Source organism: Ixodes scapularis, unplaced genomic scaffold (assembly GCF_016920785.2).
Source record: "Ixodes scapularis isolate PalLabHiFi unplaced genomic scaffold, ASM1692078v2 PGA_scaffold2__306_contigs__length_199485367, whole genome shotgun sequence".
Classification (NCBI taxonomy): Eukaryota; Metazoa; Arthropoda; class Arachnida; order Ixodida; family Ixodidae; genus Ixodes; species Ixodes scapularis.
The window spans coordinates 162,062,970-162,085,010 of NW_024609857.1; the positions used below are offsets into that span (position 1 = coordinate 162,062,970).

General features: G+C 42.2%; 1 protein-coding gene across 4 annotated transcripts in view; it reads right to left on the reverse strand.

The window, feature by feature from the left end:
* Window positions 1-573: 573 nt before the first annotated feature.
* Window positions 574-22,041, reverse strand: part of LOC115309766 (cytochrome P450 3A14) — a 38,503-nt gene continuing 17,035 nt past the window's right edge. For all 4 annotated transcript variants that reach the window (XM_029967972.4, XM_040219964.2, XM_040219965.3 and 1 more), the window contains 9 exons: window positions 15,725-15,962; window positions 13,314-13,444; window positions 11,472-11,574; window positions 11,135-11,207; window positions 10,151-10,259; window positions 9,822-9,913; window positions 8,146-8,286; window positions 4,968-5,130; window positions 574-2,331 (listed from right to left, as the gene is read on the reverse strand). In XM_029967972.4, the coding sequence (XP_029823832.2) occupies window positions 2,254-2,331; window positions 4,968-5,130; window positions 8,146-8,286; window positions 9,822-9,913; window positions 10,151-10,259; window positions 11,135-11,207; window positions 11,472-11,574; window positions 13,314-13,444; window positions 15,725-15,962 (1,128 nt within the window). In that variant the 3' untranslated portion in view covers window positions 574-2,253. The remainder of the gene's footprint in view (window positions 2,332-4,967; window positions 5,131-8,145; window positions 8,287-9,821; window positions 9,914-10,150; window positions 10,260-11,134; window positions 11,208-11,471; window positions 11,575-13,313; window positions 13,445-15,724; window positions 15,963-22,041) is intronic.

The window sequence follows — 22,041 nt, forward strand, 5'->3', positions numbered from 1 at the left end:
GATCAGCTACGGCTACGGGAAGTCAAGGCGGAAATCAGCGAGGCACCCGCCGCCAGCGGTTCCGTGGTAACTGCACCCTCACCCAGGAGCCCTGCGAACGAGTTGTACAGCGACGCAACGACCTCAAGCGAGCCAGAAGACAGCTGTGTGCCGTTCGAGCTGCGACGATCCACCCGGACTTGGAAACCCATTGATCGCCTTCACTTGTAAGAAGAGGAGAATCGCTATCACTTCGGGCAGCGTCACCGAAGCATGACAATACTGTTATGCACTGCTTGTTTGTTTTATTAACTGTTTTGCCATTGGGCCGTGGCAGCGCTATATATACTCCCACGCGTGCCCGGAATAAACCGTTCTGACCCAGGCAGCCGGCCTGCCTGTTAGGTCTTCGCTTTTCTGTCCTGCCGCGAGATCTCAAAATGACAACAATAAGCAAAAAAAAAGAAAAAAACTTTTTTTCCTATGCAAAGTTATACTTAACGTTTTTCTGTACTTGGTTTGCAATCAATCATCAATCAATCAATCACTCTTTTATTTGGTGCCCAGGAACAACCAGAATAATAACAATAATAATAATAGTAAAGTTTTTTTTATTCCTCTAAAAAAGTACTTACAGTAACTGACCCACAAAAGCAAAGAAGATTGCTTGTCCGTGGGACCAGGCAGACCAAAAACATTTACAAATAAAAGGAATAGAACACTGTATTACGAGTAACACTATAAGTAAAGTAATTAAGCAGAATTTTAAAACACAGCAATATTTGCGCCATGCAAAATAAACTACTCTCCACATGCAAATGAAAACGAACTGATCACTGAAATACTAACAAATTCTAATTACCATACGACCTCATTAGAAACATACTATAATAAGCAATAAATGAAAATCAAAATCGCATAACACAGAATTGACCCAGTAAATATACACTAAGCAACAGAATGTAAAATCAGGTTTTTCATTCTAGACACCACTTTTTAAGAGCTTTCTTTGACGTTCGCATGGATGATATGCTAATGAAACTATCAGTTAATTTATTAAAAAGGGAAGGACTATAATGCCGTTTTATTCTCTTTCCGTAGTTCGTAAATATTCTGGGTATTACGTACCTTTCTGTGTACCTCAGATTTCTCTTTTTGACCTCAATTTTCGAGCTCTTATCGTAGTAATGCCTGTTCATATAGTTTAGAAGGATACATTATATTTAGTTCATTCATTTTCCTATCTATTACTATGTTATCATATGTGGTCCCGTACGCAGCTTTACTCGCCATCTGTTTGAGTAATCTGTCTATTGCTAGCTTTTTATTTCCTGCACACTGACCGAAAACAGTAATACAGTATCGCAAGATCGACTCTCCTAAGGTCATACAAACAGTTTTCCTAACATTTATATCATAAACGCTCTTTAATCGGTGAAGATAAGCTGATAGTATGCGAAGACTTTTTTAAAATAAATTTTATGTGATGGTTTCATAAAATATGTTCGTAAAAAATATGCCTAATCACTTTACAGACTGTTCGTATGGAAATGCTGTACTTTTGCAAGAGTTGACAAGCCTCAAATTTAAATAAATACCTGTTTATGGGGATTACAGAAACACATACGTTTCGTTTTGTTGTTATTTACTGGAATAATACTGGCAGAAAACCACTGCAATAACATGTCCACGTCCTTTTGAAATATTGAAATTGCGTTTTCCTATATATTGTATGATAATAGTAGAACTGTATCGTCTGCATATAAGAAGATTCTAAACTGTAGTGGCGTGTAGTGTGTAGTAGTGTAGGCTTAACTCATTTATGTAAATGTTAAACAGCAACGGGCCCAAAGTGCTTCCTTGAGGTACACTGCACTCACTTTGTGTTTTACCACTAACAGAATTTTCTATTTTCACCAATTGCAATCTGTCCGTGAGGAGGTCATGGAAAAAATCATAAAATGGTCCTCTCAAGCCCATTCTTTCGAGTTTTCCTAGTGTAAGTCCCAGAGTTTAATCGAATCAAATGAACTCTCCCTGTTTACATAATTTTTTCTTAGTCTCTTTTGTCTTCGATGTGAACAGAAGCCTCTTTTAGGCGTACAAAAATTTTCCCATTCCTGGTTCATTCAAACTTGTAGGTCTTTTCTTTAGCACGGTTCTGCCATAACAAATTCCTCTTTCACCTTGTCAAGGTTTCATTGATATAAATGTGTTAGTTCTCAATGCCATTCTTTGTGTTCGGTGTATCACAAATATTTCAGCTCTTGACGTTTAGAGTTTGTGAAACTTAATCCACGGGCCGTTCGCTGGCGTAGACATCATGCCATATGGATCCATGTCCAACATCCCCTGCGAAAAAACGTAAATATTACACCATCATTTAGCTCGCAAAGTTTTTTTTTCGGCGACGTCAGCCTTGGAATGCGAGCTCACCAACAGCTTAACCCCCTTTGTTGTTATCAAACTTTTTTTTTTACTATTTGTTTTAAAGAAGGCTACGGAAATTTGAATACGTAACAACACCCTAAGACGCCGTTCGTCTACTTTACTGCAAAGCACTTGGGAAAGCAAATTGCTGGTATCTAGAGAGGGCGGTGAGCAAAAAACACGGCTCGCGATTTATTTAGACTTCAAAATAAAACAGTCCATACTGTGACACTGAGTATAATGCAAACACAGAAACTTCATGCTCAGTATCGCAGTGCAGACTGGTTCCTTAGAAGTCTATTCGGAGTTTCGTCGTTCGTCGTACTCTTTTCCTGAGTTTTGCGGGGAAGTAGACGCACTGGATATTTTAAAATTGAAGGCCGTGTGTGGTGGATATAGTTTCTTTCTTTTTTTTAAACAGTGGTTTACACTAAAGGCAATATCAAAGTAATACGCCTCTCATTCGAAACACGTCAAACCTAATCTAGGCACCATAGTCACTGACCACCAAAGCTAAAGGCAGGGTGGGGCGAGATCTGCGAATTTTAGTTATTCTAACTCCGCAGTCAATGAGATTGCTGAATGAGCTTATAAAAAGGCCGCGGAACCAATTACAAAGCAAGAATTTATGCCCCGCTATTCTTAACATGTGGGTGACTTTAGCTTATCTACGTTAAAATATATCCGAACAATGTCTGATATTATTGTTTCCGTAATAAGTCAGCACGACCTAGTTAGGTGGATCTTCAGTTTGAGATAATCGTTAAATTACGAGAGACAGCCGGTCGGGTCGCGATAATGTCACCAAGAAGACAGGTTTTTCCTCCAAACTTTATCACTGGTGTCCCTCATGCAGCGCCGCTTTGCGTCAGTATTTCCGCCAGCGCGTCATGCAACGTCTCACATGGAGTTCGCCGCTATGCGGAGAGCAAGTCGTCTGCTTCTCGCGCAGGAGTGGCGGTGACGTCAGAAGGACGCCGAACCCTTATTGGCTGACTGAAAAAAATAGTGGGCAGACCTCGAAGCATCTAGCATTGAGATTAACCCACTATTTTTTCAGTCGGCCAATCAGAGCTCGGCGTCGTTCTGACGTCACCGGAACTTCTACGCAAGAAGCAGACGACTTTCTGTCCGCATAGCTCGCTGCGACGTCATGACGGATGCGCTCGCCGCTTTGCGGCGTCCCTCGTCGAGCTTGAGCGTCACGAAGCGGGATCCACTATCGATCACGTCATGCGCAGGCCTTCTAGGCGCTGTTGGTCCAGCATAATTGGCCTTCATCTACTTCACCCTTCATGGTGAACAACTGGGAACAATAGAAGCGGCAGATAACGAATGGACAAGTTCCGTTATCTCTGTGCTTTGAGCTCTTCTGCGATCTGTTCGCGAGTGCTACAATTTAAGCGGCATAAATAAAACAATTAATGGAGCGCAATGACACTTTCTACAAACTGCTCTTTAGGTACTCATACTCAAATATTGCAGTTGTGGACTGCTAGAAACACGTGCTAAACAAAAAGACAAAGCTGTTGTTTGTATGCGCAGCAAAAAAAAGAAAAGAAAAAAAATATACTGGCAGCTGTTTAAAGTATTTGTCATGCCGCTACTCACAGAAGACGCCACATGTAACGAAAGCTTGACACTTTACTGGAGATGAACGTCGGAAAGGAGATTCAGCACATCTGGGCGTGTGTGGCACCTTCTGTGAGTATCGGATTCAACCAGGCTGTTTCCTGTCCGGTTTTTCATTCGCGTACATATGAATACGTTTTCTTTTCCATTTGTTTCCAGAATTCTAAACTCACACAATTTGCGTATGATAAATACGCCCGACAAGGACACATTTGGAAACAATATATTTATGATTCGTTTATTGGCTTTTATATAACGTAAAGCCCCGATAGATAGCCCATCTAAAACCGAGAGAAATTTGAATAAAAATAATAAGCCGGCCAACTTTCGGTGTGCAATCAAGAAAAGTTGAACAAATGCTATTTTTAGATTATGTGTGTCTGTCAATCATGCTATCACGACGAGGAGCAATGAATGAAAGATGACTGTACTTCCCAGTCAGGAATGTTCGCTTATACCTCGCCATAGATAACTAGACGGATTAACGCCAAGATCATCATTGATCCGAACACTACGATCACTAGGAGTAGGCTATATTTTGGTGTTTAAAACAAAATAGCAACGCAAGCCAAAAAAAAAAAAAAAAAAGAACGGGTGTGTTATTTTTCCGTAGCTGGGGCATTGCTCGGGATTTTACTGTATTCTTTTTGAGGCAGAAAAGCACACACAAACACTCGTATTTATGCTTCACAAACTAGCTGAAGTGCACGATCTTCGAAAGCCCCTTTTCAAGGGATACATTAGGCTAACCAATGGGAATGGCGGAAGCACCTCGAATGTCGTCGATAAATGATCTGTATATTTTTATGAAAACATTATTTTTTTAAAACTTTTTATGATGCATCAGGTTACCTTTAAAGACCGTGGTATATATATATATATATTTTTCCAAGATTGGATTGTACGACATTAAAAATGACGACTACCTTCTGAGTTTCACCGAGCTCAAATCGAAAGCTTTGAACCATTCTTGCGAGGGTGTAGCGATTTTCGAGAACGGCCATCATGAATCCGACGCAACTGCGGGGTCCGTGGCCAAAAGGCTGGAACGCCATCTTGTGGACGTTTTCTATATTTTCTGGGCTGAACCTGAAAATATTGATAAGATTAAGTTCGGTCGATACATGAGTGAAGCAGATTAATGCGTGTCAACCCAGGTAGCAGAGTGCATTTGGCCCAAAATTTGTTTTTAAAGCGCAGCTCTTGGGCGCCCGTTTCCGGGATGGTCGGCGTCGGCGTAACCGCGATAAATTTAGAGGAAAAATTGACGTCACGTGACCTCATCATCAATTCAATTCCCCACTAAATTTAGCGGGGAACTGAATTGGTGTTGAGGTCACGTGACGTAATTTTTCCGCTAAATCTAGCGTAGAAATTGAATTGGTTCATAGGTGACTTGACACCAAGTAATGTGACGTCATTCCCCACCCCCCCCTTTAATTTAGCGGGGAAACTGACTTGGATGAGGAGGGGAGAGAAGGGGGTAAAGAAGGAGGAGAAGGAGGAGGAGAGGAGAGGAGGAGGATAGAGTACGGAGGAGGAGGAGGAGGAGCATGCGCTCCCCTCCTCCTCAAGAGCTGCGCTCTAATTTTGCATTACAGATATTTCTAAACGTCTTTCTTTTTTTTTGTCTGGTAATCTAGGGCAATAAAAGGCCAGAAAAAGCCGTGGTAGAGCCAAGCTTGACCTTCTTAGGCCGTATTCTGCGTATTTTGGCCCCAACTTGGCAAACAAGTGCAAATGTTAGGTTTCACTCCTGATAGTTTGTATGTCATTTGGCATGTCTAGGCCTAACTTGCCAACACGTGTCAGAGTTACCGCTCATTCACACTGGAAGCGGATCCGCATTCGCAAAGCGGTTGCGAACGCGGTTGTATAAAGATCCAGTACAATTGCACGCGTACTTGATGTCATCGAGTGCGCGTGCAATTGTACTGGATCTTTATACAACCGCGTTCCAAACCGCATTGCGAACGCGGATCCGCTTCCAGTGTGAATGAGCGGTTAGGCTATGGCCGTACGGTTTTCAAATGTCAATTTGGGGCATATACCAAACGATTGCCACATGAAGGTTTTACTGCTGGTTATTCGGTTGATACGTAGCATCTCTGGTTCATGTCTGGTACTATGTAAATTATGTGGCCAGCTAGAGAAAAGCAATGCGGGGAGAAAGTCGTACGCTTCTTGCGTAGGAGTTCCGATCACGTCAGAACACCGCCGAGTTTTGATTCGCTTTGATTGAATGGATAGTAGGTGGACGTCAGTGCTAGTTGCTTGGAGGTCTACCCCCAATTCTTTTAAATCAGCCAGTAAGAGCTCGACGTTCTGACATCATCGTAACCCTTGTGCATGAAGCAGACGAACTTACACTCCGCATATAAGTACCAAAGAAATGTATTGTTGACACTAACTAACGACTTGGGGCGGAACCGTGATATAGCGCAAGTTAGGTTCTTATTATTGACCAGCTTGAGACCAAAGTTGTTTCTATAGCGTACTTGCTGGGAAGCCACTAGGGGAAGGAGAACACCACTGTACCATATGCGTGCATTGTGCTTTTGCTTCTCAAACGTACTGCGTTGATGCAATAAAAAAAGGGGTATACATAACCACGCATTCGTGCCACAGAGTGACTTTTTTTCGCTTTCCAAAACAGGTAGTTTGTCTATAAGTTAAGCTATTATTGTCGTAAAAATTGGTATCAGCTGCCTTGTACACATACAGTTATGCTAAAAGTTTCGTATTTTATGCATTGGGGCATCTGTAATTCAACAAATAGGGTTAGGGCGTATGTGTACAAACAAATAAAGCAAGAAACGACGCGGGAACATAAATCGAGTATTTATCTGTTGAGTCGTTTGTTCACTCTTCTGACCGTCACAAATAGGCACATTGAATCATTTCTTGAATAGTAAACAATTTTTGGTCGACATTTGAATTACTGAAAAAGTCGCAATGACTGTTACAATCAGAAGTGACGACGATAATTGTTAAAGGAGCTGTGCAACAATTTCAGTGCTTTGCTTAAATAATTTGGGAGTTGCTGTCTCAACCTTTCTGAAGTAAAGCACAAAAAAAAAAATCGACTTTACCTGCATGTCCTAGTTTTCATTGTAAAAATTGACAAAGATTGAGGTTTTCGGCACCTTTTAACTCCTTCACCATCTTCCGAGTCACGTGCGCTGGGACATGAATGGGGGACGCGCGGGGTTCCGGTGAAGCTCTCTCTCTAGAGCCATCAGTGAGCAGCGAGAACTCACGCGTTCGTGACCACGTGCTTGCTCAGCCAGCGCGATCAACATGGCGAAAGGAGGAAAGTGCCAACGCCCGGGTCCGGCGGCCATCCCCGTCCGGCTCTGCCCCCGTCCCCCTCCGGCTTCTGGCGGCTGCTCGCGGTAGCAGATAAAGCTGCCGGTTTTGTTGACCTCGGATTGATGGCGCCGCTGAAACTCCGGATAATGAAAGTTTTGTCGATGATACCAGGTTTTTGACGCATTTATATTTATGTTCGAACGACAGTAATTCTAGAAAAATTCCCTTTCATCGAGCAGGTATTTGCACAACTTGCTATTTCTTTATAAGTCCCCCATTGACGTCATGCCGCGTGGTTCTCATGGCTGCTGCTCGCGGCTTCAGGTCGGGAAATATTCTAATTTTTGCCCCGCGATTACGCGGCGGAATCTCAACATTTTGAAGGAAGGAGATGTGGTTTCTGTCGTTTGTGACAAGGTAAACAATGTCAAAAGTAGAAGATGCAAATTTTTTCAACGTTAAAATCTTTGCACAACTCCTTTAAATTGACTAAAGCGGAATAAATTAAACCAAATTATAATGCACATATTAAGGTGCATCCAACATATGCTCTTTGATTGTTTGTACTTGCCGATATGGCATTTCTGCTGTCGGAAACGCAGTTTAATTCAATGTACAGTTGTTAAATATGGGCATAGATTTCTCCATTGAACTACTGTTAAAGTTTCCTTTTTTTTTTCTCAATAAACATTGTTATAACCTACTCGAGATTTACATCCGACCAGACAGATGTGCCTTTTAAGAGAAGCTTTTAATATGTAGCATCAATGACAAATTGCTCAAATACATTACCGATCAGGGTCGAACTTGTGGGGTTCTGGCCAGTACCTCGGATCCATGTGTACTTGAAGCACTGGGGATATAATGCTCACACCTGCCTTGAATTTTATGCCATTATACTCAAAATCATTTTTGGCCACTCTTGTCATAAAACTGAAAGAAGAATAACAGTGAGTGTACAGACGAGCTGGTGATAATCAATTATAATATGTACCAGGTCGGCATGTTCCTGTATTTTCATCTGTCCTCCAAATTTGTTTTTTCATTTTTGTAGAAAGTGTTGTTGTTCATTGTGAAAGAAAGTCTCAAGGTCATAACCACTGTGAAAACATTTGTACTGTTTCGACGAATGACCCATCATCGAAAGTTTTTCATTGAAAGATCCATTCATCGAAAGTACCGGTATGAAGCTCCTGCTGTTAAGTGGTCATTTGGTTGTTGTGTCTTTAACGAGTGTATCTGTGAATAGGTCGGTGACGTCGACATCTGGTGTATATAACGAGCGAGAAAACTAAATTATTTGAGTTGCGTTTGACACGTTTTTTCTCTACTGTTGTCTTTTTTTCGGCTTGAACGTTTCTTAATTTTTCCGTATCATAGTCTCATGTGCGACATTATGACTGAGCACGCAGACCATTTTTTTAGTACTCATACGACTGAAATCAGTATATATACTTTTATTTAACTTTAGAACTACGCATGCTACTTGAGACGTGAATAGCGCAAAGCTGGGACGTTTGCGGTGGCTGTTTTACTGCGTTTTCTTACTTGGAACAATTTGTTTACTGCATATCTTTTACTCGCCGGTTGTGTGGTGGATCATTCCACCACAGTCGAAGTGCTCAACCCCCATACACGCAATTCGTAACTCATCTGTGAAGAGACAACCAGCCACGTGACTCTGCCTCCAAATCAAGGTCGTGATCAAGGTTGTGGCGTTCTTGTGTATAGCTAGAGCTCTCATGAGGCTGCATTCGTCTGTACGTCCAAGCGACAGTGAGTTCTACAATGTGGTTGACAACAAGACCGGCCTCCTTTTCAGTAACTAGGGTAGCTGACCAAGGCCTCAGCACTCAATTGCTCAAGTCAGGAATCGTGAAGGTTGGCTCAAGGTGGTGCCATACTCAATGTCTTCGGGGGACTTGTTAATGTCCCGTCATGACCAAGCAACAAATGCCTTATATGTAGAATATATTGGTTGAACCGTTCCCAGGGACAAATTGATGATTTCTTAACAGGTGACTCAAGAAAGAGCACCCAATATATAACTCGTTCTAGTTTGCGTTAATCAGGAATCGCTAAAAACCTGGAACAGTTCGAATATCACAGTCCTTATATGTCTCGTAATGCCAACCGATCAACGGTGCCTGATCGTCGTCGTTACCATGGGTGTCCTAAGCAGTGGTGGATGGTAATGGTGCCTGATTATGAAAGAAAGCGCAGCTGATGTAACATCATTGCGCAGGAATGCGACGCAGCACACCGGTGGGGCAGGCACTTCACTTAAGAAGAGAGATTTTGCAGAGCGAATTCTACAGGGTTCTAAAAGGGGGACTGGGACCATATGAAAACCGGGATACAGCAACAGGATTCATTATACAGTCAGAATGCCACAGAAGCGTGTTCACGATCTGGGGGTAGAAAAGTCCCGGAAGCGGCAATAAACGTCTTTTGCAGGTTGGACTTACGCGAGGGACGGCGGGAATATTCGGAGAGTTTCATCCAACGCTTGTCCAAGGTACTTTAGTTTGTGCATCACCGTGTCATAATCAAGACAGCCCTGTGGTATAAAGACTTCATAAGACTTATCACACCCTCACAGTATGATTAGTGTTATCTTTCATAATTAGCTATTTTGTAGTAGTACAGTAGTTTAATTTGTGTTTCCTTTACATGCCCTCAGCATTTAGATTGTTTATATATGTTTGGAATATTTACACAGTAAGGATAATAATAGCATAATAGCATAACGATTGAGTCGAGTTTTGGGTAACAAGGAGAAGAATTCAGTACTTACCGATTTTGCAACTGACTCGTTCACTTCCTTTCTCACTTTCTCTTGAACGTCAGGATGCTTAGCCAAAAGGTAAGTTGTATACGAAAGTGATATTGATATAGTTTGAAAACTGCAACAGATAAATAAACTTAGTCAGATCCTCATTGTACTCCCATTACGTTCACATCAAATTTATAATAAAGTTGTCAACGGTAACAACATGCTGGAGAAATCGTCAGACAGGAAAAATATTAATCTGGCACATGCGTAATTAAAAAAAAGTTTTTGTTTTAGGTATACATGTCCTCTCCGTCTATTGACCAACATAGGTGATACCTGCTGCATATTTATTGTTGAATGGAAGTTGCAAAGGATTATAGTAGAGATTTACTTAAATATATGGGTAAATAGCAGGAGCTCAAGGATACAGTCCACTGGAGAACGATTTTCTCTGGGGCCAGTTGTCTCTACCTCTTATAAACGATCTCATCATCAACAGCAGAGGCGAAAAACTAGCAAACGAGTGTTTCAAATTGCAACAGCATACCTGTAGAGGAAGCAGCATGCATTTTCATTTCTGCAAATACTCTTTTTTGAAATGTTCGACAGTTTTTCTTTTCCTCTAAAACGTTAAAGGAATGTGGGCTTTTCTTTTTACTTTCCCTGTCAGAAATGTTTATTCCGGTCATCAAATTTCGTAGTTCACGACTTGGTCGGTAGCCATATTAGTCCTTTTTTGACGGAGTCTTATCTATTCAAGAATCATTGTTACAACGGGTCCGGGAGTTACTGGGTTCTATAGAGTCTCTAATTCGCATGTCTGGGGTACACCTGCTATCTGGAACAAGCCTAAATATTAAGAAACGAACCGTAGCCCTGATTTTTAATCAAATAATATTTTCAGCAGAGAAGGAACTGAAACGTGATAAAGGTTACATGCATTTAGATATTTCTAGAATAAAAAAAAGTATGTAAAATTGCAGCACTCTTGCCTGGTGAACTTACCTTCCAAGAAAGAGAAGTGTTGCATGTAGTGTTGTTTCTTCTTCTGTCAGGTTTGGAAGCCTTCTGATACCGCCTGTTCAAAATGAAATATTTCGTCCTTGAGCGCATCAACAAAAGTCTTTTCTGATCAGATTTTTTTTTTAAAATATGCAGAGATGTTTCTTAATCGCCTTACACCTTTCTTGCATTTTTATGTTACAACCCGTCAGAAACATTTCTTAGACAGAGAAGCCGAATATCTCATATAATAATAAAAATGCTTCGTTAGTTACAATCGTTCCTACTTGAGTGGCGAAGACAAGATTAACCCTAGAAACATAACGATACCAGGAAGTACCTTTGGTTTCGATGGCGACGTTGTTCGCTGATTTGTTATTGCTTTTATCATCCGGTCTTACTTCAGCATCGAGAAGGCACTGGAGCACGTCGTTTCTTCGAAGCTGGGCAAAATAAGCAGCCATTTGCTATGTTTTATTGTCTTTTCTTCAAGATTTGATAACAAAAGTCCAAAAAATTCGCTCTTGTTATATATATATAAAAAAAAAAGCTTTCTCCACTGCTGCCGACATGTAGCGAACATGTGGCAATTTGTTTGAGGGAAAAGAACTATATACAAGATTAAAAAAAAAAAAAAAAAACATTTCGGATTTCTGAATTTATGTTCTGTCAGCATCAACACATGCGATCAAGAACTGAGATGTGCGTCGTGCTCTGACTTCGTGTCGGGCTTATTCTGATCACTAATCAGTCAACCTAAAAAGATAAAATGTATCGTGCTTACTTTAAACGGGTAGATTATTCTTGAAATGGAATGCTTCTTAGCACAAAGTTTCGCGATTTTTAGAGCTCTAGTAGTGGCGAAATTAAAGTTACGAATGTTGATAATTTTGATCTGGCGATCAGGCAACACTGCCCAAGTTAGTCACACCATGGCAACCGTAAACCACGTGATCATGAACGCACTCTCATTCTAGGCGCCCCATGCTCGCCCTAGTTTTCCTGGCCACGGTACGACCTAAACCTCTCACGCAACTCGGCTACTCCAAGGCTACTCTCGCACCCGACCCTTTGAGCTTCCACCCTCCATGCACGTGCGAGATCGTCGCAAACGACGGCGACCACGGCGAGTTTGACCGTGGTGATCTCGTCATGGCTGTAGCTGGTCACCAGCGGGTGATAGTCAAAATGACCAGCTTCCAACATTTTTGATAACAATCACTCATTGCCGCTGCTATCAGTGTTGAATAGTCCGACGAAGCGAGCGATGCCGTAGACGTAATCGTAGCGAACCGCACGCTTTTCAAGCGGACGCATATTTTATGAACATAGAAATTAATGAGGGACCGACTAATAACATTGCGTTATTTTATTTAGGCCAAGCAATGAAAAAGTGGGAGAGTAAAGGCGCTCACTCGCCGCAGCAAAGTAATCGTGTGTAAGTGGTAAGGCGCGAACACACTGCTGGGAAAATATAACAATATTAAAAATGGCAACAACTCCTATCGATTCCAGTTTTAAACATAAACCCTCAACTACGTGCTCGGAACCATGTGCTTAAAAACAACTCAGTGCCAACTGTCGAAAAAGAAGAAAACGCACATATATGTTGAGGTTCCTGAAGAAACAGAGTGTCGTCAACATGGACGGATTTAGACTGGTTCGCCTTTTTAAAATTACTAACCACTAATGATAAATTTTTCTCCGTTGATGCACTTGATGCTGGGATGGCAAGCACGAACATGCAATGCCCCAGAGGAATATCAAGGGTAAAATGCATATCTGACAAGGGGGGGTTCTAACCCTCTGCCCACCTTGTGGCAGCCGTGCGCGCCGCCATCTCGCGCACGCACGCGGTAATATTGTGCATGAGGTGGTGCGTGGAGTAAGGTAAAGTCAAGGGATTGCTATAGAAAAACATTAATTTTGTAATGTCTACACTTGTTATTTTGATAAGTTTAGCAGAGTGTGTATAAAAGAGTGAACAAATATTTTTCTATAAAATAACAATTTGTAAAAAGTATGAAGTAACCTCTACACTGCAACAGAATACATTTAAAAAAAGTTTCGGTTGTCTGTCGATATTTCTGGTATGTTCTATGGTTCCATTCACATCCCTTATAAAAAAAAAAGTTTTGGATTTGAAAGGCATTGTATTGTGCCTGCATATTTAGGTGCTTACCGAAGGGTTGTTTCTTCTCTGCTCCACTATCTTGACGATATCGCGAGAAAACTCTTCAATGGCGAATGTTCCTAATAGTCTGTTCAACCAGAAGAGTGGCTTCATGATTTTTCCAAAAGAAGTCGTGCAATCTAAAAAAAAAAAAAGAATAATATAAAAAAAAAATACATGTCTCCGAAACAGCTATTTAGGAAAGATAAAAGAATGCCTGAAAAACAATTGAAATGGTTCCAAAAATGCATTCCTTCGGAATAAAGGTATCCGTAGCGGCGGATGTTCGGGGAATACTGTAATAATACAATTTGAGGAGTTAGTAACTAAAACTCCGTAGTTATATTTTTATTAAATGTTTGCATTAGCTGGGACAATCCATTTGAGCTTTTTTGATCTTGGTCCAAACGAAAAATAGCCGTTCCTATAGTTGAGAAATCCAAAGTACGTTTTGATGTGTAAAGGAACACTTCTACCAAAACTAAACATTAAAATAGCTAAATGAGTTCCAGCAGCTTGTGTCGTCAGAGTCCGACAATCTCGCAGCGGAGTGTCATCCGAGGCCACCTCGACGCCGCCAAACGGCAGTTACGCTTTAACGTCACCAATTACTCGTATAAGATCTCATTTTGATTTCAGTTTAGGCATGATGCGTTGAATACAACCTTACTTTCTGCGCTGAAAAAGTGCCATCAATTGGCTTGGCAAAAAAAAAAAAAAAAATAAAGTAAAAAAAAAAAACATAGCAAGAACACTAATCTATTTTTACTATAAAAAACACATCCTCATTGGAACACGCCTGAGAAGACGGCTACTTAAAGAGTTAACTTGTTTATTTAGAGAAATTAGTTTATTTATTCTCCCTTGGCACACACGTGGATGTATGGTGTCTGGAACGTGTCTCCGATTGTTCCGTTTACCGTGTCCTAAAAAGTGGCGCCTCGATTTCCCCCTGATGACGTCATAGAAGTATCATGGTGTGGCCTGCCGCAATCCTGGCGGTGTTACAGCAGCGGTGGTGTATGTGGCGGACGCCTGTTCTTCTGCAGATCGCTCTTCAGATTGACAGTCGACGGAAGCTCCGACAGACAGGAGTTGGGACGCCGCGACGATAGCGACACTCGCGTTCCTTCCTACTTTTTTACCGGGGTTTCTATACTCCGCGACAACTTTTCTTGGCAATGCGGTGGAAGGTACGTCCCGCGTCCCCTCTCCCATTTTCAGTGTACGCAAGAGGAGGAAAGCCTGCGTACACTCAAAATGGGAGAGGGGACGCGGGACGTACCTTCCACTGCATTGCCAAGAAAAGTTGTCGCCGAGTATAGCAACTGCCACCAGGTTCGCAACATCCGAGAGCATGACACTGCGGCTTTTGTGACGTCATTCGTTGCCACTTCGTGTTCCAGGCATCGTACTCGTACTCTGACCTTCAGCAATGTCGATACCTCAGTTCCCCCCCCCCCCCCCCCCCCCAAATAAAAAAAAATAAAAAAATAAAACTAAAAATAAAGTTTTTTTTTTTTTTTTTTTTTTTTACGTTAAGTGCTATTTTAACTTAAACTCTTACTCTGAGAGTAAACACCAGGTATGAATATCAAATACATATTTTTGAAAACCAGTTTCACGAATTACCATGAGAAACATTTGACAGTGTATTTTCTAGTCGTCGTTAAGCTAAACTGCAGTCACCCAGAGCTTAAGGAACTACGTATTTTCCGGTATATAAGACGCATCGTTGTATAAGACGTACCCACAACTTTTCACAAGTTTCTAAGTAAAAATGAGCATATTAGATGCCACCTGTGTATAAGACGCACCTATATCGCGGGAAATAGCTCACCGCTTGCGGCTTCTGAGGCTCGCGCAGCCTCTGTGACTTCAGAACTCGCAAAGCGACGTGTTTTCTTTGTTTCTTTTCGTTTTCTTGACACTCTTTTTTTTTTGTTAAGGACCTCTAGTTCTGGGGCTTGACTTGCATTTATGAAGCATCATTTGCATTGAGTTGTCTTCATAGTTAAAAAAAATACTAATCAGCGTCAACAGAAGTTCCTTCAGAGTTTGCCAAAAAGAAAAAAAAAATACGTATAAGGCGTGCCGTTATATAAGACGCACCACAGAAAATTTTGGAAAAAAAAGTGCATCTTATGCACAGGAAGATACAGTAAGATTGTGGCGAGTTCAATGCATCTCATTATCATTCCACAGCCAATGAGATTGCTGCGTTCGCCCATAAAAACGCCCACAAATGAATCATGAAAAAAGAAGCAAGGACAAAAGGGGCCACGTTCCACATTTCCTAAGCTTTCAACGACTGTAGTGTAGATATAGTGTCAGTATTGTTTAGCTGACATGTTTTGAACACTTATATTTACGCTAGCAAAAGTCTCATTCTGAATCAGCGGCAGACGGGTAATTCTTACGTGCAATGAAATGGAAGGGCCCGGTCATCATTTGGGGTATAACGTTGAAGGCCTTAGAAATGAAGGCATCGTGGACGTTGTGCTGAAATGTGCTGTTCAGTCCAAAGAAGATCCGGCCTACGTTGTCCATTGCCAAAGCCTGAAACGTGTCGAACGTGGACAGCTCTCTCCCGAGGTCGGACACTTCCCCCAGGTGGTCGAGAAGAACGTCAGCCTGCCCGCTGATATGAGGCATCATCTGCGTTGCGGTGCGAGAGACATTCCTGTCAACAAACGCTGCCTTTTCGAAAACAAAGAGCTTAAGCAGTGGTGTTTTTAATCTATTCATTCCTATATGTAACACCGCTAAAAAAGAATAAAAGTTTTGCCGTTAAAAAAAAAAAATCATTTGCCGTACGGTAATTTACCGGCCAAATATAGCGCCAGCGGTCCGAACCAAATAAAAATCGTTTCAAAACTACCAGTTGTCTCGCTCAAAAATTAAGCGATTTCCAGAAATTTTCGAGAGAAAAATGGGTCCCGTTTACGTTTCCTGATGCCATTCAACTCCGGCTATCCGAGGGTCACGATTCTCTCAATAAGAATTGAAAAGAAAATTACTTATACCTTTTGCATGACATAAAGGTTAGTTCTAAGTATTTGTTTTCGTGCGTTTTGCATGAAGGCGTTAAGCACAAAAAAAAAAAAAGAAACGCATAACACAGCGTAATGAATGAGAACAGAGAATACGAAGCTAAACAGAAGCTCTAACTCTCAGATAAGCATTTCGTAAAAGAAACAAAACAATACAGCAACAATGATTTAGTCAGTTGTCACGCGTCAAAACAAGCTATTGATTTACTACGCACTTGGACCGAAGCTTGGTTCGCACAGCAATATCCATCTTCCTTTGTTCACGTGTCAGCCTCTATTGATTTTCTCGCTATCTTATCTGCCCCGACCAATTACCGTGGCTTGTTCGAAAACAAGATTCCGTCCTAAATGTGCTCAGTAGGAGAGTAAGTGACCTCCAGCCGTAGTCGGTTTTGATCACTCAGCCATCCTATCATAGAAACGTGTAGACCTTTCTACACTCTAAGAAATGCCTGCGCGTCTACTTACTCGCAGAACACCCAAAAGCCCATCCCTGTGATATAGGAAATCAGCTCAGCGAATATTGAGGCGGAATATCTGTTCAGAGCTCAAAATGAAGTGTGCGCTGTGGCATTACGCAATGCAAGCACGACGCTTTGCATTGCGTGATGCCACAGTGCAGACTTCATCTTTTTGGTCTAAACGGATGTTCCGCCTCATCATTCGCTGAGCTGATTTCCTATATCACAGAGATTGGCTCGTTGAGCGGTCTGCGGGTAAGTACACGCGCGGGCGTTTCTTGGAATATACGAGTTAGCGGGCTCTTGTAAGCAACGTGAACAGCGCGCTCTAGACCAGAGCCTCTAAACTCAGCGATCACAAAGTTGGGATCGCAGTTGACGAAGCGCACCGATTGACCCATCACGACGATGACTTGGCGCTTTTTTCGCCTATGTCCAATCGGGGCGGACCGGGAACTTTCGGTTCCAACTTTGTGTTTGAGGAGTTTAGGGCTCCAGAGGTCTCCGAACCCCGACCCGTGGGCCAAATCCGCCCCACAAAGGTCTTTTGACAGGCCCTCGGCTGGCCGCGGTTCTTCCAATGGAGCCGCTTGCAGCAGGTCCACCAGGCGCAAAACTAAACGCGCGTAAAGAAACACAGACCAACCGCGTAAATGAAGATACGAGAGAAAACGAAAGAAAACTGCTTATCGTAAACTGTGTCCTCTCGTCATAATTATTCATTGAACAGCGTCATCACCATATGAAGACTTCGGTCGTTCTGAAGCACGCAATAATAAACAATTAATAATAATAATATTAATATTATTGTTATTATTTGTCTTCCGTTTCACACCTGTGTAACTACATATATTAAATTCCTTCACGTTGCCATGTGTACCTTGTGCTTAATGTCCTGTGGCGAATATATCGCAAATTGTCAGCATCAGTTCTGTCATTCTCATTAGACTTCTGCCTTTTGGAACACGCCAAAGTTTCTATGCGGTTTGATTGAAGCCAATTGAGTTTTCTGGGTCCCAATTATTGTGCAATATCATAATTATATAAATATTGGATTTATAAATAAACTATATATCCACGGAACCTTGTATTCTTCTTTTTTAATGTTTACTCTAACTTTCAATGTGGTATTTAAATAATGATCTATAGGATTATTTACTTATATTTTCCTCATTGATATTTCCTCATTGATATTAAATTAACCTGAGACTGGGATAGAGAAGAAACATCAAAACGTGGAAGAGACAAGACAGACAGGGTGACGTCTCAAACTCAGCTAACTCCTTTGTTTAGTTCCTCTCCTTATATAGCCTCAATCTCAGGTCATCCCCACCAACACACACACAAAAAAAAAAAAAAAAACGAAGTCTATACAGTTCAAGCGCCAAAGTCTCCAACACACAATGCAAGAATGTAGACAACCTTACAGGTCGACGCGATAAGGCAAGATCCATTCTCCTTGAAACTTGAACAAAATTATCTCTTCTCCTTCTATTCTAAACACAGTTTCCACTTCCAATTAAAAAAAAAAAACGCCCTCCCGCAGCTAAAAAAAAAAAAAAAATGCGTCAAAAAGATTTTTGGGCCATCACACGCCAAACCACCCCCCCCCCCCCCCCCCAAAAAAAAAAAAAGCTGTGAGTTTTTTTGGAAAATCACAATCAGGGTCATACTTCAAACAACCCAAATCACACTTTAAAAAAAAAATCAACATTACATTTTTCGAAAGATGTTTGAATTGCTTCCGAACTGTAGTGAAGTCTGACTTATACAGTTACCAAGATATTTTATCCGCGCAGAATCCCTCACTCCTCTCTTTACATCGTTCCTCTCTGTGTTTATGATTTCTGTCTCCGACCTGACCACAGTGCAGTTGTTACATTCATGAATATGTTTTGCGATTTCCTAGTTTTGTGCAATGTTCTTCACATTTCTTTAATGTTCGTTTAATCTGTCAATGATGCAGCGTAACGTTTGTCTTACATACTTAAACCCACATTCCAATGGTAGTTTTTTCAATATACCATTTTCGAAACATACCGATTTTTCCTGATGGGCCTTTTTGCACTCACTCACACTTGTCTGATATGGCGTCAACTTACTTAACCTAAAATTGGAAATAAAGACCGTGTCCACTCCAAACTGCCTCGCACATGCCTTCAGGTTGTGAGAAATCTCTTGAAAATATGGGATTACAGCAAAGCGTTTCCTTGAATTCTGTTCCGTTTCTCTTCTGCCTTTGATAAACAATTCTACTTGCCGTTTGATAAAACTGTCATTGTATCCTACACTAATAATCCTTTCCCACTGCCTTTATGCCGATTCAGAGATATAATAGAAACGCGACCTTTCTAACGTGTTCCTGACAAATGACGTTACAATCCCAGCCTTTGTGGTCTTCGAATGACAACTCACTCTTGGCAAAACCGGTTTTGAATTTTCTTCTACGTATTCTAAACATAGCCCTCGATTTACGTGAATACGTAAATCTAGAAAACTGCAGAACATCTTCCTCCTATTTTTCCACTGCAAAACTTTAATTCTGGAGCCGTTGACATCATCACACCTTGTACGCTTTCTGATAGACCTTCCATAAACGTACGTACATACTAGGATGTCATCTACAAATCTACTCACTATTGCCATACACGCGAGGACAACTCCTGTAGATTATCGTGCAGTGCATGATCCGAAGAGTTTAAGTTAACTTCGACTAAAATCGGCGCGACTGATGACCCTATACAAACACCTTTTTGTATATACTTCCTTCCTTCGTACTCCATTACCGTTGACTTTTGATAAAACTCCAGAATTGTTAAGAAACTTTCCACCGATATACCTGAGCCCGATTGGAACTTAACGAGATGCATCTCCAATGCCTCCCACACTCTATGCTTTAACCGAGTCTTTTCTAGGGAACGGCGTAAGCCCTTAGTATCCATCGATAACACCGAGCTACGCCTCCCATGATGAGTCTCCAAAATATCAATCAATTAATTTGAATTTCTAAAAGATAGCGACTTCTCTAAGCATGCTTAACGCAACACTCGTTGTAGAAACGTTGAGACCACTCTCACAAAGGGGAAGAGATACTTTTGTTGAAGTTTGAAGGAGGATGGATGTTGCCTTATCGCGTCGACCTGTAAGGTTTTTCAACATTCTTGCATTGTGTGACAGATACTGTGGCGCTTGAAATGTACAGACTTAGTCCTTTTGTGTTCTTTATTTTTTTTATTCAATAATTACCCCGCAGTGCCCAAGGGCGTTACAGCAGGGGGGTTTATAAGGATGAAAAGAACACATTTTCATTCAAACAGCACACTTGCTATTCAGACAGCCGATTCCACTGTACAATCGTTCGAACAAGAAAGGAATTCGCGAACATGCATGCCATAGCGCGGTACTCTCTAATTTTAAGACTGTGATCATTACGACTAGAGTCATAATAGGGTTGTTTGAAGTAACTCTCGCTATTTAGTCCTGTTTTATTTTTAGCTATTGAGAATAAAAATTTTAGTCGCAGTTTTTCCCGACGTACGGAGAGTGGGGCAGTTATGATTTGGGCCCATTCTCGTTTCGACCTTCTGGTTTGGACTTTCTCTCAAGGGCCATTCTCAAAGCGCCCTTTTCTGTTGGGCCCGCCGCATTTGGTCTATTGTCGTCACATCCTTCGCGTTTTACCTTCCAAAGAAAAAAAAATCAATTGGATGCACTTCAATGTGTCGGTGTTATGGCTGGGTCTCCGTATATCCCCCTAAGTTCTTCAAGTCCGCCCCTCCCAACTCGCCTATACGCCAGCGCTCACATACACACGCACGTGTGCTATACACGAACTCATCTCTGTTACGTCACGGCGCGGTGGTGGCGCGTCGGACGCACTTCCGGTCCGGGGCTGTGGGCGGAAGTGTCCATCTGAGACGTGTATTCCTGCGCTGTTTTGAAAGGAACCAGACAAAAACCTGACTTATTGTCAAAATGCTGCGACTGGGGCTGTACCCAAAGGGCCGAGAAAGGTTTGAAGGTCAGTTTTCATGCGCTCGGTTCGTCTGAGAACGTGGATATGTGCCGTGAAAAGGGAAAACCAGACGCCGTCGGACCACGATTGCTTGGGCGGGAAGCATTTTGGGCTGAATTCACGGATACTTCTGGTCATCAGATTTATTTGTTTTGTTCCAAAATGAACGCCGGAAAACCGTCAAGTTGTACGGACCACCTGCGGACTACGTTCAGTGCGTCTTCAAGTTCAAACGGTCACCCGGTCGTTCGAACTGTCGTCTGCTCTTTCAAACGTTTCTGCTTGTCGTCTGCTCTTTTAGAGGACACCGGCCCGTAGACCAAACGTGGGCCCGGTACTTGCGGTAAGAAGTAAGTGCAGGCCTCAAAAGACTAAATTTGAAGGTTAGTAAGCAGGCTCGACGTAAACAGTAGATACAAGGAGATGTTCATCATTGTTACCAGTGGCCATCACCTACTTGTTATGCCTGATTCACTTGGTTAGATTCTGCTTGCGATTTTCAGTATCGACGTCGACCATCTCAGCTACAGTTCACGCGTTTGCAGTCCGAGCGACTTTGCTACTGAAAATTGCAAGCGAAATCTCATCATGTGAATCAGGCTTTAGCGTACATTCTGCGGCGTCCACGCGGAATGAATCGCCGCATGTCAGATTATTCACGCGAAGTTTTACGGTGTAACGAGCCTCATTAATTTCGTTGACGCCGCTCAAGTAGTCAGACATCGTTAGGAGGACGTAGAATTAACCATTCCAACGCGAAAAAGAGCGCGGGTACTCACACCGACGCCGACAACATCGCATTTCAATGGTTTGTTTATGGGCGACGTCGAGCTTCTTGCCCACACCCCCCATCGCGCATACGCGGCGCCGGTGGCGTCCGCTAGGGGCGCTCCGGACGCTCCGGTTTGTTTGTAAACATGAGTTGGTGTATAATTAATCCCGCGGTTTGGTTAATAGATCCTGGAATACGTCCCTTGTGCTCTTGAAACATGCAGCGAAGGTCAGGACCCGCTCGTTGGGTTGTCCGGAAGTGGTAGTAGGCGCTGGACAATAGAATACCGAACTGATCTTTTGTGTCAAAGCACGGCTTCCTAGGTCTCTCTTTTCCCGGGTCATGGTAGGGTGTACTCGTAGTGGTCCCCCCCCCTCCCCCCCCTCCCCCCTCCCCCCCCCCCCCCCCCACACACACACACACAGACTGTACTCTA